Below are 18,583 nucleotides of genomic sequence, written 5' to 3' on the forward strand. Positions count from 1 at the left end.
AATACAAGGGTTATTTAAGATTTCCTAGCTATTTTAAGTGTCATTAATGAAATTCTAAGGTAATAAATTAAAGAAATTTGAACTATGGGAATTAAAACTTGCTGATAATAAGATTGTTTACTTACTTCATTACTCGATGATGATAATAAGATTGTTCTTGCTGAAGATAATAAAAATATCTTAATGATCAGAGATAATAGGAGAATTTTCTGGTAAATCAGGAAAAATCTTAGCAATACTCTATATTATCTGAACTTTGGGTTCAGATCTTGATACTGGTTCCATGAAAACAAAATGTGTTGAAGAGATATTCTGTCTTGGGATTAATTATCAGATGATATCTTAGATGAAATGAAGTGTCAAAAATTAATAATAGAAATATTTTAAAAAGGAAATTGCATATCATTCTTTGAATGTTCAGGCTTATCTAGAGGAACAAAAATGGATAACTTTTAAATACAATGTGTGTGAGAAAAGTAATGAGATTGGTAACACTGTGAGCGATCTAGCAATGCTATGTCTACCGGTCTGTGCTAGACCGGTTTGTTCATCCCTTCCACATGCTCAGTACGAGTTTCAACTCCATTCAGCCAACATATTATTTTTGACAGCGCCATCAGTGAAGTTGTGTTTTTGTTGTGTTACGAAAATGGAGCATCAGAATTTAGAACAAAGTTGTGCAATCAAATTTTGTGTTAAACTTGGGGAATCTGCGAGTGTGACCTTTGAAAAGTTGAAACAGGCCTATGGGAAACATTGCTTATCAAGAGCACAAGTTTTCCGCTGGCACAAATCATTTTTGGAAGGCCGAGAACACGTTGAAAATCAACCTCGTTCAGGGAGACCTTCAACTTCAAAATCAGACGAAAATGTTGAGCGTTGAGGGTTCTTGTGAGATCAGACCGTCGTTTAACAACAAGGATGATGAGTAAACAGTCAAATTTAAACATTTTCACCGTACATCAAATTTTAACAGATGATTTGGACATGTGAAAGGTTGTGCGAAATTGGTGCCGAAAGACCTCACAACGGAACAGAAGGACAATCAAAGAAACGTGTGCGTTGATCTTCTTGAGAGGATTGACAATGACTAAGAATTCGTCAATCGTGGGACCACAGGTGATGAATCCTGGATATTTGAGTACGATCCTAAAAAAAAGCGGCAAAGCGAAGAGTGGCACACACTGTCATTTCCTCGACAGAAAAAATGTCGAATGAGCAAATCAAAGATCAAAACCGTGCTGATTTGCTTTTCTGACAGTAGGGGTATCATGCATAAAGAATTTGTTCCCCCAGGACAAACTGTCAACCAAGTGTTTTACAAAGATGTCCTTGAAAGGCTCAGGAAAAGAGTGATTCGTGTGAAACCAGACATTGCAGACAAGTGGATGCTTCATCATGACAATGCCCCATGTCACACGGCCATTTCCATCAGGAAATTTTTGACCTCAAAATGCATTCCTACAGTTCCTCAACCCCCTATTCACCTGATTTCAGTCCTTGTGACTTTTCTTTTCCTGAAATTGAAACATGTCTTAAAAGGACGTCATTTTGGAACTTTGGAGAACATTCAAAAGACTGACCGACCAGTTAAAAGCCCTACCAGTTGAAGCCTTCCAGTGCTGCTACCAAGAGTGGGAACGACTCCGCCTGTGTATAGCTGCCCAAGGGAACTACTTTGAAGGGGATAATATCGTTGTTTGAATAAAATAAAAACTTTGGTAAGTAAAAAGTCAATCTCATTACTTTTCTCACACACCTCTAATAAGGGATTTTTTGTTTAGAGATGTGTGCACAATGAATGTAAAAATTGAGGCATAAATTCAATTTAGATGAGATTCTAGAGCTGTTGTGGATAAGAAGGATTGTGTTGTGAATGAAAAGATAAGGCGCAACAGATGATAATTGATGAATCAGTGATTGGAGTTTATGAGAAGCAATAATTGCATGGTGAGGCAAACTGCTTAGAAAATTTCTGGGTAAGAGAATGATGAGATTTATAATGAGGGAAGTGGACAACTGTCCTAGGTAAGGAAAATAATGACTACGATTAAACAAACAGTAAAAAAAAAAAACAACATAAATGTGGTTGTAAAAGTATGAATCATTTTGAATCCTGAACAGGACTGACAGTACAGGTGAGGGCTTACATTACTTCAGTATTATCATCTAGAAATAGATGATATTATTACACATTCAGCTCTTTAGCTTCATTTGCTATCTATGTTTTTTGCTTTAATCTTTTGCTCCATAGTTCCAATTTTCTACAAAATGCATTAACTTAATGTTTTGCATTCAACATATGTGTATTTGCTCTTTGGAGTTGATGATTCAAGGTAATTAATTTTTCAAATATGTCGACCAATTAGCTCAATATCATCACAAATACACAACTATAAACCATTCCAAAACTTCTTGGCTCCTAGTCAGTTTTCCTCTTTTAGAAAAATGATGATTTCATCTCTTAATTCATAAATATGTTGCAAAATTTTCCAAGTGATAACCATCTTGCCTTGCAATAAGATAGTAATGCTGAATGTACTGCTATCATGTCTTTACAAAGTGCAGAAAAGATTCTTGATTTTAGAGGTCTCATTTTTATATAATTTACTACTGTTACAACCTTCATAAGCAAAATATTCACACCAGAACTCATATCTTTGGAAGCCAGAGCTTCTCTGTGGATCATGCAACTTATCCAGACACGTGTGGAGATTTTTGTTTCACAAGTGTTTGCATACTATGGAATATTCCAGACATTGAACAAGCACCATTGATGCATATTCCACTCTATGTTTACCTTGTTTATAAAATCATTTAATATAGCAAATAATGCAAGTGCTGTTTCTTTGAGTTCCATTAGTTTGCAGAAAAGTAGTTTTTCTACTGCTGATATACTGTCACAAAATTGAACATAGGCAATGATACGAGCATCTTTATTGTTATCTGTTTCCTTATCAAGCTGAATTGAAAACAATTTGTCATGCAACTTTCCAAAAAGCTGATACAGTACATTTTCAGCTACATCACCAATTCAATGGGCAGCAGTACCATTTGATAGAGGTTGGACTGCAATTGTTTGACAAAATAAGCTCTTCACCAATGGTGTGAAGCTTTTTACATCTGGCTATTTTGTATGAAACTATGTATGATGAAAGTAAAGCTTTTTCATTCACAGACAAATTTTGTTTTTTAAATTATGTTTGCTTTTCATCTGATTTTAATTTTAATTCAAAGAATTCTTGAGTTTGTTAATGTACTCACTATGAAGTGTTTTCAAATGTCATTTATGTTTCATGCTTTCTGCTGCCAAAATTTTTGAGCAAATGACACATAGGATCTTTTCTTCTTTATTTACTTCAGTACTGGTAAACCCAAAATCTAAGTATCTGAGAATATTTTAGTGATTTTATTTTCAGAATCGCACTCGTCTGTGTACTTGTTGATGCTTCACAATCCTCTAATGCTTACTTATGTCCACTTAAAAATTTATCCATAAGTCTGTATAAATGCACCATTGTGAATATTTAACAACGTGAATTGTAATTAATACGGAAATTACAATGTACACATTCACAATATATTAGATTGTGATAGAAGGATTGACTCAATTGAAACTGGCTGGAATTGAACAAGGTGCAGCATTTATACATGTTTGCGCAGACGTTTCAGAATCTTTGAGACAAATCAGAACTTCTCTCAAAGCTGCGAGAATGTCTGATATGGTGGACATAAGACAGAGAGCAATAGAGAGGTACCGATTCTGATTTTGTCGATGCAGCGGATCGATGTTGCCCAATATCAATAAATTTATTTTTTCTTGGTAATTTTTAAGGTTTCTAATTAAGGTCATGGTGTAGCTTTAGCGTCAACATATTCAAAATGCATTATTATTGTATGAGATGAGGGTGTGATGAAAATTATGATTGAAAATTAGGTCGCAAATACTGAAAGGTTGAGAAATGCTGAGTTAAAGGAATACACTACACAATTAATTAAAATTAATTAACGCAGAAAAAAGTTAACTAACAAAATTAAAAAACTCTTAAAAGTTATTAGTAAATACTAGCTGCTACATTTATACAGAAAACAATTAGAAATCTATAAATATGAATTCATTAATGTATATATTGTTATGTTTAAGTTGTATTAACTTCTACTAAAATCAAATCATTAGTACAAGTATTTCGGATGGAATGAAACTTTCTCAACCTTATTTGGGAATCTTATCTGTAACCTTTGGTATAACAAGCAAGAATGCTCCTATTATTTAAAAAATTATTATTAAATTGAAAAGGTAAAAAGGATTTTTAATAAGTTATGAATTATTTTCACAGGCTTGTTTTTAAATTATTCTTGTAGTCTGACTTTTAGGATTTCATTAATCTTCTGTCTGCATTAATGTTTTTATTAAATATTAATTTTCAAAACCATTAATAATCTTATATGTTTAAATAATTTCACATTTATAATAATGCATACTACACTAAGTAAACATGAATCCGAGACAGCAAATATGAAAGTATATTAATGTCCATGATTTAAGAGTTCATAAATATATCCATAAATGTTTGGGTTACTTTAAAATAAAGCAGAGAAAACTGCTTAAGAATTATTACAAAATAAAAATTCTTCAAGTAACGGTTTTATTTTATCTTATCAGTATATTTTTTATTAGTAAATATTTTTCATTCCGAGTTAGAACAGAGTAAACTATTATTATTGGATTAGAATAAACTGGTATGAGTTATTTCCTACAAAATTCATATTTCTAAAAACCACAACTGTAATAATAATCAAAACAAGATCAATAATAAACTGGTATCGGTACCTTTTTGGGAAAAATTATTTTTGTTATGTAAAAAATGAAATAAACTTTCCCTCAAAACATACTTACTTTAAACTTTCTTTTTCCTGTTTAGCCTCCAGTAATTACCTTTCAGATAATACTTCAGAAGATGAATGAGGATGATATGTATGAGTGTAAATGAAGTGTAGTCGACTATTCCTAAGATGTGTGGTTAATTGAAACCCAACAACCAAAGAACACCGGTATCCACAATCTAGTATTCAAATCCGTGTAAAAGTAACTGACTTTACTAAGACTTGAACGCTGGAACTCTCAACTTCCAAATCAGCTGATTTGGGAAGACGCGTTCACCACTAGACCAACCCAGTGAGTCACTTACTTTAAACTAATTCTCCTTAAAATTACCTACTTCAAACAATTATTCTAGAAAAAATGTAAGCTAACTCTGTACCAAAAATTTTAAGATTACACTTAGTCTTACATAAACTGAAAAAACAGAATAATATCATCTGGCTATTGTTAATGTACAGTTTTTACACCAGTAGTTAGATTTTCTTACCTAAAATTATAAATTTATAAAACTATAATATGGCTATCATATAAAATTACTGGATTTATATTATTAATCAATATTTATAGTCTCTTTGCTAAATTAATGTTTTAAATAGTTTAATGTAGTAGTATAACATTTTTCCAAGGAGTTCTGAAAGTATGGCATTGAATTACGCCAGAGTTCCCTGTTGTTTAATATAATGTTAATGTTGCTGATGTGAGCAGAAAAGGAAATATCTTTTAAAAGGTGCAACAGGTACTAGCATTTGTAGATAATGCTGCCATTTTAACACAATAAATGAAATCTTTATTAAGATTATTTAACAATAGACTAAATAATAATAACTAGATTTCATCAACATTATAGAAATTACAAAAATAAATTAGGTTTATCTAATATGGCAGACCATCTAATGAACAATAAACATTCTATTTCAGATATTAACACAAATTTAGAAATATTGGAAATTAATTAAGATGACATAAAATAAAGTATATTAAAAAAATACTACATATATAAATACAAGGATAAGTCAATTATTATCCGCAATTTAGTTATATTTTTGTTTATGTTGGTAGTACTGTCGTGTTGCATAGAAGACGCATGCGTGGTTTAATTGTTTAATTGCCCTGCTGTTAACCATGGCTGCTCCGCTTTCTGTTGGCCCCAAAGAAGAGGAATGTTCAGTAATCAGTTTTTTGTGGTCGGTAGGTGTATCATGGGCCGAAATTCATTCATTCATTCAAGACTTTCGGTACAGTACGGGAACAGTGTGTTGCTGCAACGGAGTGTCTATGAATGGATTGAAAAATTCTAAAATGGTCGCACAAGTGTTACGCACGACGAAGGAACTGAACAACTGTTTACTGCCACAAATGTGGAAAACATTGAGTGTGCACGTGACATGGTTTTCTTAGACAGACGATTAACTACTGATGAAGTGGCACATCGCCTGCAAATTAGTCACAGTTCTGCCTACGAAATCATCCACAACAAACTTGGGTTTCATAAAGTCTGTGCAAGAAGGTTCCCAAAACAGCTCACACAGTTGCATAAACAAACGCCCTTGGACATCACCCAAAAACATTTGGATCGCTATGGTGACGAACAGGACATCTTCTTAAACAGAATCATCACTGGTGATGAAACACGGATCCATCATTACGAGCCGGAGAGTAAACGGCAGAATATGGAATGAAAACATCCAAATTCGCCCTGCAAAAAAAAGTTCAGGACCCAACCATCCGCAGGGAAACTGATGCTTACGATTGTTTGGGACTCACAAGGCCCAGTACTGGAACATTATGAGGAAAGGGGCATGACAATAAACAGTGGGCGTTACAGTGAGATGCTTACTGCCAAGCTGAAGCCTGTAATTCGAAGCAAACGCTGAGGACTGCTGTGGAAAGGTGTAGTGTTGTTGCACAACAATGCCTGTCCACATACTGCTCCCCACACTGCTGAAACGCTCCAGAAACTCAACTTTGAAGTACTGGCTCATCCTCCGTACAGTCCTGATCTTGCCCCTTCTGACTACCACTTGTTTGGTCCACTCAAAGAGGCATTAAGGGACCGTCAATTTACCTCAGACGAAACAGTTAAAGAAGCAGTGCATTCCTGGCTCGCAGCTCAACCGAAATCCTTCTTTTATAAGGGCATCAGGAAGCTTGTGCAACGATGGACCAAGTGCGTTTGAAATGCAAGGGGACTATGTTGAAAAATGATGTACATGTAAGTTTCCTATTTGTATTGCAATAAAATTTATAACTACATTGCGGATAATAATTGACTTACCCTCATACAAACAAAATTTCAATCTGATAAACCATCTGACAGTGTTTGAGTGAGAGATCTTATAAAAACTGCAAGATTGCAGCACTTACATAAATTAATACAGAATTTGCATTATTTCAGTATTTTTAAATTTTTATTAAGCAATAATAGAATTATTTTAATCATGACTCAGGATGCGGGATCCTGTGAAAGTACTTTCACGAAAAATTAAGGTAAGATATCTTATCTCTATATTCTGTACTAGGCGATTTATTTGAAATTTATTTGATTAGGCGAAATATAATTGAAGATCCACCACAAAGTCTTGATCTTACACCAAGCAATTATTACTTTTTTCTCCTCTTAAAACAATGGATTGCAGTACAAGATTTGAAATGATGAGGAGGAATTGAAAAACAAAATAATTAAAGTGGTTTAAATCACTGGCAAGAAAATTTTTCAAAGATGGAATAACAAAGCTATTAAAGTGATTGAAAAATTACTACAATGAATGGTAGCTATGTATAAAAATAATACACATATATGTAAATACATGAATTAATGTCTTTTATCATTTGAAGTTCATTGTAGATTAAAATTTTATTTAGTTAAATTATTTATTCTTTTATTGAATTTTTATTTAAATGTTTTATTTTTACATAATGATTGAATTAGTAGATTTAAAATATATATATATATATATATATATATATATATATATATATATATTTATTTTTATCTAATAAAGTTCTTCAGAATCACTGACTTGTTTTTATGTCAAAATTAAATTAAAAAACATGCCTTGTGCATTTTCCCCCAAAAGTGGTCAGCTTAATGTTAATATAGACCCCCTCTATAAATATAGATATTCAACAAATTTCATCAATAATAATCACAGCAGTTTTTAGAGTAATATTTAAAAAATAAGATTATTTTCTGATTAAAATTATTATTCTCTTTTACTACTGGTTGTAAGCCAGATGAAAATTGGCAGTTGATATTCTAATAACAGAAACCTGTACAAATACATTTGTGCAGAGCATGGAATGGTTCAAAAGAAGATAAACAATCAACAGCAAGGTTTATAATACAACTACAATTCACTAAGTGTCATAAGTAGTAACATTGTTTCAACAGTAAGAAATTTTGATTGTTGAAATTTCATTAACTTATAAAAAATTATACTTCAACCAAACAAGTCAGCATACTGTTTATTTCTTATTGCATTGGCATGGGAAATAGAGGCGTCATTCTCATGGCAAATAACTAATAAATGTCATAGGATTATTTTAAATGTTTGTAAGAATTATTAGGTACAAAATTACAGAAAACTGTTTGGCCATTTTAGAACTAAATTTAGGAGCACTGTAATTAATATGGAATTACATACTACAATGCAAGATTTGCATATATTTATATATTACAATATTTAAAAAAAAAATTATATAAATTATTTAAAAAATATTTCTTTTTAACTTACAGCATCATAATTTGAACCGAGAAGTGTATCCTTATTTACAGCTAATATCATGTCACCTACAACAAGTCCGGCCTGAAAAAAATTAAAATGATGTTCATATTTAATATATACATCTGAATAAATAAAGCTGTTTAAACATAATACTTGAGATCAATAAAACATTTTTAAAACAGCTCACCATATTATGTGAGTTTATTTATCATATATACAGATAAGTTAAAAGCATCAAGCATAAGATTTACCATAATTTTTTTACTGCTTAATATCATCAAACTTGACATCTAATAAAGTTATCATGTAAAATATTTATGTTGCAGAGAAAACTATAAAAATTTCCTAGTTATGTATTCAGAATACTGTAACAAAGATTAATGACTGAATAACTATTTTCTAAAAATATACGAACTTTTTCTAATATGTAACATAAATAATGTAAACATTTATATTTATTAAACATTTATACATTAAATGTAAACATTTATATTTATTAAACATTTATACATTAAATGTAAACATTTATATTTATATTTATTATTTATAAATGTAAACATTTTACATTTATTTAATGTAAAAGAGTATTTTGCTTAACAGTTCAATAATAGTACAATAGTTCTCAACCTGAGCAGGGGAACTTGTTTGAGGGGTTGAAATAGTTTCCAGAATGAAATTGTTTTTTAATTTGACCCAACCTAGTTCAGATCCTGCACAATATTTATTTATTTGTATGTATTAGAAGAATCAATTTTATAAATACATCATTTAAAACATTACGATTAAATTTAAAAAAATAAATAATTCTTTAATTAAATTTCATTCATATTTTTGTAAATATGATATAAATGGTAATAGGTATGAGTCAGTAAAATGAACCCCCTCATAGTGGGGGTGTCCATTTACTGGACACTGTAGATCATTCGTTCTCAAAGTGGGTGATAACGCCCCCTTGTGGGTGCTAGAGACCTCAAGGGGGTTGGGGTGGTAGAAGTAGACCCTCAGAAAATTGGGGATGTTCAGGTGGTATAGGAAGGCAATGGCTGATTAAAAAAAAGGTAAAAATGATGTTTTCCTGATATTTCAATCTAAAATGTAAAGTTAAATGTAGGTTTAACTCAGAAATAGTATATGTCAAGTTTAAAAACAATAATTACAATTGCTGTTTTTAAGAGCACATCTAAAAACAGCAATTGTAATTATTATTTTTAACAAATAGTAAGCTTAAAAATTTTGGGGCTGCTAGAATATGTTTGATTCTCAATGTGAGTGGTGGACAAAACAATTTGAGAATCAATGCTGTAGATCATAAAAAATTAAGTACATCATTAAGACAGTTCCTTTACGCTGGTATTTTTGCAGTGGTAAATGATCACATCAGTCAATGACAGTTTAAAAAAAATTATTCAATATTATTTTGGATGAAATTAAACATTTTGATAATTTATTTAAATAAAACTATTTATTACTCTATTGAACTATTTATTACTATTTTGAACTATGTTTTACTCATTTCCTAACAAAAGTTAAACTATGTATAATAAAAATTCATGAAAAACGTAAACAATAGAAACAAACATATTTTATACATGTCATACTATATTGAGGGAGTAGTACAACTCCTCATGTAAGTGTAAAGAATATTTTAAAGGTCATAATAAACATTAAGAACTACTGTACAGTTCAAATTATTGCCTAATTCCATACTGATCCAATAGTATTCACTATCAGCTCTCAATATAGATGACATTAACATCAATGTAACCAATGATAAATATATACTATCAATGGAAAAGATCTAAAAGATATTTATTCACACTTTTAAAAGTATATTACAAAGTTTAGAAAATGGGCAGTTTTATTGTATTTGTCTTTTAAAATATTAATCACATTTCATCATGAAAATCAATGAATTCATGAGCTTACCTTCATATTATGTAAAGCACTTTGATCATAGAAGATAAATACATTGAAGGTTAGAGGAAATTAATATTATACTTAACAACATGTGTATACAAACAATCCCAAAATTTGCTTAACAATAAAAAAATAATAATACTATAATTGTTTAAGTGTAAAATAAACTAAAAGTTGCACCAAAAATTTACCTTAAAAAGTTAACAAATCTTTAAAAAAAAAATAAAATGTTTTAGTCAACAATTATATCATCTACATCTATATATAAAATTAAATATGTATGAACGTACAAATTAACTGAAAAAATGAAAAACACAAAAGTGAAGAATCAATACCCTAAAACATCAGGATCAACCAAAAGTATTCAAAATTTACTGTAGTGAATTTTACTCCAGCATGATAAATCAAATGAACACAGAAATCAGAGCACAAGAAACTGACAGCTGAAACTTACATATCTTAACAATAATGGAATTGAACATTTAAAAGATTTTTCACGTGATTTAGATGAATGGATGAAAAACCACTACATCTAATATTTTTTCTGATGAATTCTTAACACTGAATCTAAAGAATGTCATTTTGATCACTACACCAATCTCAAAACTTTTGAAGTATATATATATATATACATACACACACACACACACAAGTGAAGAAGAGTGGGATAAATTAAATTAAGTCAGTTAAAAACTATCACCACAGGGAAACTGAGTATCTAAATCATTAAAAGGATCCTGTTAAAAAAAAAACAAAAAAAAATGTTTTTTAATTGTAACTGTTTGTTCTGATTGCAGACCCTTACAAATTATTTATTACACAAAAATTATTTTTGTCGCAGTAGCAATAGTACCTTTTAGTCTCTAATTTTTTTTAAGAGAAAAAGTGAAATCAAAAAAAATATTGTATAAATCAAATTATACACTATTACAGATTTAGAATTTTAACAGAAAAAAACAAATCTGATAACAAGAAAGGTCTCAAAGACTTTTTATAAAAAATTGTGGTTAAATCCAAAACTACTTTTAAAAAAATTAAAAATAAAACGATGAATTTTTTTTAAACTGCTTTTGAGTGCTTTCCTACTTTCCAATTCATTTCAATAATCAAGTATTTGTATTTAATACAGCAATTTAACACCTTAAAACTAAAAAATTATGCAGTTAAAAAATATAACAACTAAATGCCATCATTTTAAGTAATAAATGAGTGCTAGTAATGAAGTAATAAATGAGTAATAATTAATTCATTAATAGAAAAAAATGTTGCTGATACATACAAAAATTTCATAGTAATATAGAATTGAGAATAAAAGAAGAATTTTCTATTTAAACTTCTAAGAATATTATTTTTGCACAACTTGTTACAAAACAAGTTCTTAGTTGTTACAATTGAGAACGTGATTTAACAACCATAGCAAGGCTATTGTTCAATGATTTCCTGGCTTATTAATTAAAAAAAAAAATTATGTTAATGTTTTGTATTGTCTTTATTTGATATTATCATAATAATGATTTAAATTATGAAATAATACAATATATTTGAGTAAATTTAAAATTTAAATTGTGTAATAAACTTAATATTTTGTATTTAAATAAATTTGTTATTCTTTAAGAAATACACACATTAATTCATATGTAAATATTCTAATAAATAAATATTCTGATTATTCATACACAGGTAATGAGAAACAAAAGACAGTATTTCAGTAAGACATATATGACTGAAATGTCAACTTCTAGAATTGTTATTTTTCTTGAAAACAGGAAATATTTACATCCAATGGATTCATTCTACTCTGATAAAAACAAATCTAAGTAAAAATAAAAAATAAATCATAATTAAAAAAAAATCATAAAATTAGAAAAAAGGCAGTATTTTACTTGTGTTTAGATACCACAAAATGTGTATTACAGATTGTTTTTACTTCCTTGTATGAAGTAAAGGAAGTATTGTGTCGCGAAAAATTTTGGTCTTTAGATTTTATTTCAATAACAGCTGTTCTTTGAGATAGTCGTATGTTTGTTGTATTCTACCTAAAAGTTATTTTTGTGTTATATTGTGTTCTTTCGTTCTGTTTTATATCTGTGGTTGCATTTTGGAAATTAATTTTCTTTAAGTATTAAGTTTTATTATTTTTTTCTTTTCAATTATAATTTTGGACGATCTTTTTGTTCCACTGTTTCATTGCTAGGGAGTGTTCTTTATTTATTTAATTTTTATGGTTTCTAGTTTTGTTTATGTTTATGTACAGTTTAGTTGTTGCTCGGTATGGATCAGCTGCCTTTGGCAGATATGACAGACGAGGAGCCATCTGATATTGGAGGTTGTCATGTACCATCCAGGAAACATGATCCGCTGCCATTGTTGGATAGGGATCCGAGGAGGGCTGCGCGCAGGAAGCTTATTAGAGATGACTTGGTGAATAATCTGTCACTTGCTTTGAGTGATAACAAGAGTATAACCATGAAGTCCCAGCCTACTACTAGCCAGTGGAGGACAATACCTGTGCTGAGGAGGCAAGCAGTAAATCATAGTCCTAGCAATGACAACTTACTCGAACAGGTTTATTGGCCTTCCACTAGAGAATATGGATGTTGTGAACAAACCTGAACAGTCAAGCCTCCTCCGATTGTGCTTTATGAGATAAACGACGTACTGAAGCTGTACAAACTATTGGATGCAGTTGTGTGAAAAAGTGATTACAACATTCGACTGGTTGGAAGTAAGTAGTTGAGAATAATTTCTAGGGACATGGAGGCGTACAAGAAGATTATATATGTTGTTCGGGAGAATGGATTGATAGGTCATACTTTCACAAGTCAACAAACCTTTTGTATTGTAATCAGAAACCTGCACCACTCGATTTCACTGGGGATGATAAAAGGCGAAATCGAAGGCCACAGGCATCAACTGATGGGACTTGATAAATGCATGTCACAGGGTAACTAAGGAGTTCACATCGACTTTTTTCGTGAACCTGGAGCTACAGGAGAACAATAAGACCATCTTTGAATTGGAGTACATTGCCAATTAAAGAGTGTTGTTTGAGACGCCATGGAAACCTACAGGCCTTGTGCAGTGCATGAGGTGTCAGCGATATGGGCACACTAAGAACAATTGTATGAGGGCTTTCCGTTGCGTAATGTAGAGGGGGCTATCAGACAGCTGACTGTCCCAGGAAGGATAAGAGCACTCCTGCAACCTGCACCTTGTGTCAGTCCGACCATTTGGTAAACTACCGAGGCCGCAGGGTATATCAAGAGATATTGTAGAGGAAGCGTAGGTGGAAGGCAAATTGGAACTCGCAGCTTGCTCCGACAGTCGAAGCCACTAGCTGCAGGGTGGCCAGCCCCCGCTTTATGTTAAAAACTTCCCTTCGTTGGGTAGGGGAGTGCCAAGGACAGAGTCAATGCGAAGCCTGAATCTCTCCATAAAATGTATGCTACAGCAGATGGGAGTGCTAGTGAGGGGAGTGTGGAGAAGTTGGACAGGCTATCATCAAATATAGATTTCCTGGTTCAACAGATTGGGAGTCTGATAGCCTTGCTCACCCAGGTGCTCTCCAAAATCTGTTGATATCTAGACTTCTAAGAATAGCTACATGGAACATTAACAGCCTAGTTTCTAGGCATGAGGGACTAAGGGTTAAGAGAGTTTCCAATTCCCTGGACGTAATGTTGATATCGGAAATGCACTTTACTGACTGGAATTACCTTAGGCTTCAAGGTTATTCTGTGTATGTGACAAATCACCTAGAAGGGAGGGTCCTTGGAGGAACTGCACTTCTGTTTAGGAATTCTCTGCAGCATCCCAACTTCCGGGCTTCTGCAGTGACCAGATTCAGGCAACCGGTTGAAATTACAGACTGGTTAAGGCTTATTAGGCTGTCCATGGTGTACTGCCCTCTGCACCATACAGTGTCTGACAAGTTGTTTTTTGATTACTTTGTGACTCTGGGTTCTAGATTTATTGCTGAAGGAGACTGGAATGAAAAATACCCATTGTGGGGTTCCCCGTTGACAACCAGCAGGGATAGAATGCTGAGGTGGTGTGTCCAGACTCTGCACCTGGACGTAGTATCAGGATTTCAGCTCACATACTGACCTACGGATCTGATGAAGATCCCGAATTCACTTGACTTTTTTGTCACCTATATTATCTCCTGCGGAATTGGCAGCATTTCAGAAGACCAGTATTCTTCCTAATAGGACGGCATGGAGGATGAGTAAGTTGTTGAGGACTATCAGAAATAGGACATTCAAGTAGTACATTGGAAATCTTTCTCACGTAAATGGAGATGGATGCTCCTTATGGAAGGCTACGAAGAAACCGCAACGATCCCCAGGAACACTCCCCGCCCTACAGAGGCGTTCTGGATCGTGGGCGAGGACTGACAAGGAGAAGGCAGATTTGCTTGTTTCACACTTAGAGGTAACGTTCCGAACCCACGATGAAGAGGGCCCCGGTGATGTGGATGTTAACGACTTCCTTGAGAGTTCAATGCCAATCAGCTTCCCGATTAAACCGATCTCTGCAAGGTTGGTACTGAAATTAGTCAACCACAGAAAGCAACTAAGGAAGGCCCTGGGCTTTGACTTAGTGATGCACAAAATGCTTGTCATGTTACCACTTAAAGGCATCGAGTACATTAGGAATCTGTTTAACGCTGTTAGGCGGACGTCTTACTTCCCAGCGGAATGGCAGGTGTCACAGGTGGTGATGATCTTAAACTACAGAGAAGTCTACACAGGAAGTTTCTTCTTACAGACATATTAGCCTATTACCGGTCTTATCTAAATTGTCTGAGAAGCTACCTATTGCACAGGCTTCAATCAGTGAAGAGAAAGGAGATAATTCCGGACCACCAGTTTTGGGTTCAGTTGTGGCCATTCCACAATCGAACAATCCCTTAGAGTCATCAGTGGGTGTCTGGGAGGAGAGGAAATTCTGCTCGACGGCGTTCTTAGATAGGTATGGATAAGGTATGGCGTTTTGATAAGGTATGGATACCTGGATTGCTCTACAAGTTAAAACATCTTCCTCAACCCTACTTCCTAGTCTTGCGGAATTATCTTGAGGGGCGTTTCGCTCAGGTGAAATGTAATTACGAGTTTTCAAGATTCTTTGAGATTGGGTCGGATGTCCCTCAGGGCTCTGTGCTGGGACCTGTTGTATTACATGTTCGCTGCGAACATTCCGGCCCTGGAGGACTGCATCATCGCCACGTTCGCCGATGACACTGCTATCCTGGCCGTTAACGAAGACCCTGGCCTAGTCTCGCAGGATCTAAAAATGGCGCTAGACCGTGTCTGCGCGTGGCAGAAAAAGTGGAGGGTTAACTTTAATCAAGGTAAGTCGAGGCACGTCACATTCGCCATGCGGAGGAGTGACTGTCCTGGTGTGTACTTGATGGTCTCTTGATCCCGCAAACGGAGACTGTGCGGTACCTGGGACTCACCTGGTTGGTCTGGAAGTGTCAAGTGAGTATGAAGAGGAAACAGCTGAACGCAAGGTACAGGGAACTTCATTGGCTGCTACGGAAGGACCCAGGCCTCATGTTATCCAGCAAGATGTTAATTTGTAAATCTATCCTTAGCCCAATCTGGGTGTACGGTGTAGAATTGTGGGGAACGGCTAGTACTAGTAATATGGAAATTATACAGCGATTCCGGAACAAAGTAGTGAGGGTGATTGACGAAGCGCCATGGTTCACGCGGAATGATGAGATTCACGATTATCTGGAGCTCCCGTCGGTTTGTGAGATTGCACGGCAGCGCAGTGTCAAATAACTGCGGAGGCTTGAGAATCATGTAAACCACTTTGCAATTAATCTACTCGATAACAGCAGGGACGTCCGACGGTTGAGTCGTGTCCATGTACTCGACGTCAGCGTAACAGTTTGGAATTTAACACCATCAAGTTTAGTGGTGTCTATCTAATTTCTTTGCTATTACTCTTTCTTTTTATTCTTTATTATTAATGTTTGTTTTTGTGGACTATGTGATGCTGAAATTAATATTTTGTGATTTATGATTGAGCTTGAAATTTCATATTGGACTTTTAAGTTTCCTTGCAACTATTTATTGTGTATTACTTATTTTGAGGGTTCCTTAAGGACCTCCTTATCACGTGCTTTTGTCAGGAAACTTACTTATGCATCCGCAGGAGAGCCGATTGTAATTATAATTGTTATTGAACAAAAAAAAAATTTCATGTCCTTTTTTATTTTTTTTACTTCCTTGTACGAGGTAAAGGAAATATTGTGATCGCGAAACATTTCGTTTTTCATATTTCAACGGAAATATCCATTTTGACTACTTTCGGCGTGACGTCTGTACGTACGTACGAATGTATGTATGTGCGTATGTATCTCGCATAACTCAGAAACGATTGGCCGTATGATGTTGAAATTTTGGGTATAGCTCTGTTGTAACATCTAGTTGTGCACCTCCCCTTTTGATTGGAATTGAAATAAAAATTTTAATAAATGAAATATTTGGATTTTAAAGGGAAGACACATCGGTTCGAATTAGGCTTCATCCCCTTTTATTTTTTTTTCCTTTTTTTTAATTTAAATACATTGATTTAGTAACTATTAATCCGCGATTGTAAAAAAAGTTTTATAATAAATCATAATAAAAAAAAGAAAAATATTATGAGTGAAATGAAATTAAATGTACTTTTAAAAATGTATAAATGTAATTTAATAGGTGTTACATACATATGTGTACATGTATTTGGTGAAATATCTGATTTAATATTAACTAAAAATTATAATTTATAATCCTATAATTTTTGGATTTTCTTGTTTAATTTTATTTAATTATTCTGGAATTTCTGTTTAATTTTATCTAATAAAGTTAACTACAGAGTGGCTGAAAAATAGACTCTCACGAATAACATATACACTGAGGCATACATGCCCGATCTTTAATAAATTGTAAAAAAATTCTTATCTTTTATTTCATTACTTCTCTGATATTGTCTGACAATATTCTCCCAAAGTCGGAGTTCATCATCATTTCGTTTATTTGTTGTTTTTTTTTTTGCCAATCATTTAATCACTCTTTGGTTTGGTAAAATTCTTCTGATCTCAATTTGTGTACACGTTCTCTAGTTTTCAAATTTTTTCTCTATTTATATTCATCATCCATTCTTAATCATCTTCCTTTGTTCTTAATATTTTCTTCCCCTGCATATTCATCTTCTTGTCGTTTTTTGAGATACATTTCTTCATGTTATCTTTCTTTTTCCTGTATGATTGGATTATTCACAAAATAATCCAATAATAAAAACCAAATATTTTACACCGTTAGGTCGAAATGAACATTTGTAACCAATATACAGGAGTTCACTAAACGGAATAGTTTAATTATTATTAACTTTTATTCATATGACAAACCAGAAATCAAAAATTTTTGTTAATCAGCAACTTACGAAGTTACGAATAATACTAGTACTATCTAGTAATATGAGTAATAAAGGGACTTTTATTTTATCCTAATAGTTCATGTAAGATTATTGTATTAATCATTGTTTGATGTTAATAAAAACTAATCTTTCAGCAATTGTATAACTGTCCACTTTATTGGAGGATCGTATCTCACTTTCAAATGAAATAAGTTTAAATGAAGTGCAGCAAAAAATGTGTATATGTAATTTAATAGGCGTACAAGGAAGTCATGTGATGTCCACATCAGAAATGAAGAAAAATAATTTATAGATCCTTGTTAATTATGGAGTATACTGCAAACTTCCTGTGTTAAAAAATTATGACAATAGTATAATTGTACAATACTATACATTTTCAATATTGTCTTTTTAAAGCACATCAAACAGGTACATATTATAACTGGTCCTAATGCAATGAAATATCAACAAAATGATTCTTTTTAAAAGTTTCAGACATAAATGTTTTCTTTGTCAATTTTGAAAAAAAATATTCAATAAAAAAACTTCCAATTTTTTTTCTGTTGCTGGGCCACCTGTGTATCACAAAAAGATAAGTATATCTTTTTTTTTTAAATTTTTCTCTAGTATTTTTTGATGCATTTGG

At 32.7% G+C, this 18,583-nt stretch overlaps 1 protein-coding gene across 1 annotated transcript in view; it reads right to left on the minus strand.

Annotated features, from left to right (window-relative positions):
- The window catches only part of LOC142321587 (multiple PDZ domain protein-like), a 1,133,813-nt gene that overhangs the window by 52,677 nt on the left and 1,062,553 nt on the right, over nucleotides 1-18,583 (minus strand). Inside the window, exon 35 of the mRNA XM_075359801.1 lies at nucleotides 8,617-8,688. Within this exon, the coding sequence (XP_075215916.1) occupies nucleotides 8,617-8,688 (72 nt within the window). The remainder of the gene's footprint in view (nucleotides 1-8,616; nucleotides 8,689-18,583) is intronic.

This window comes from Lycorma delicatula, chromosome 3 (assembly GCF_047948215.1).
Source record: "Lycorma delicatula isolate Av1 chromosome 3, ASM4794821v1, whole genome shotgun sequence".
Classification (NCBI taxonomy): Eukaryota; Metazoa; Arthropoda; class Insecta; order Hemiptera; family Fulgoridae; genus Lycorma; species Lycorma delicatula.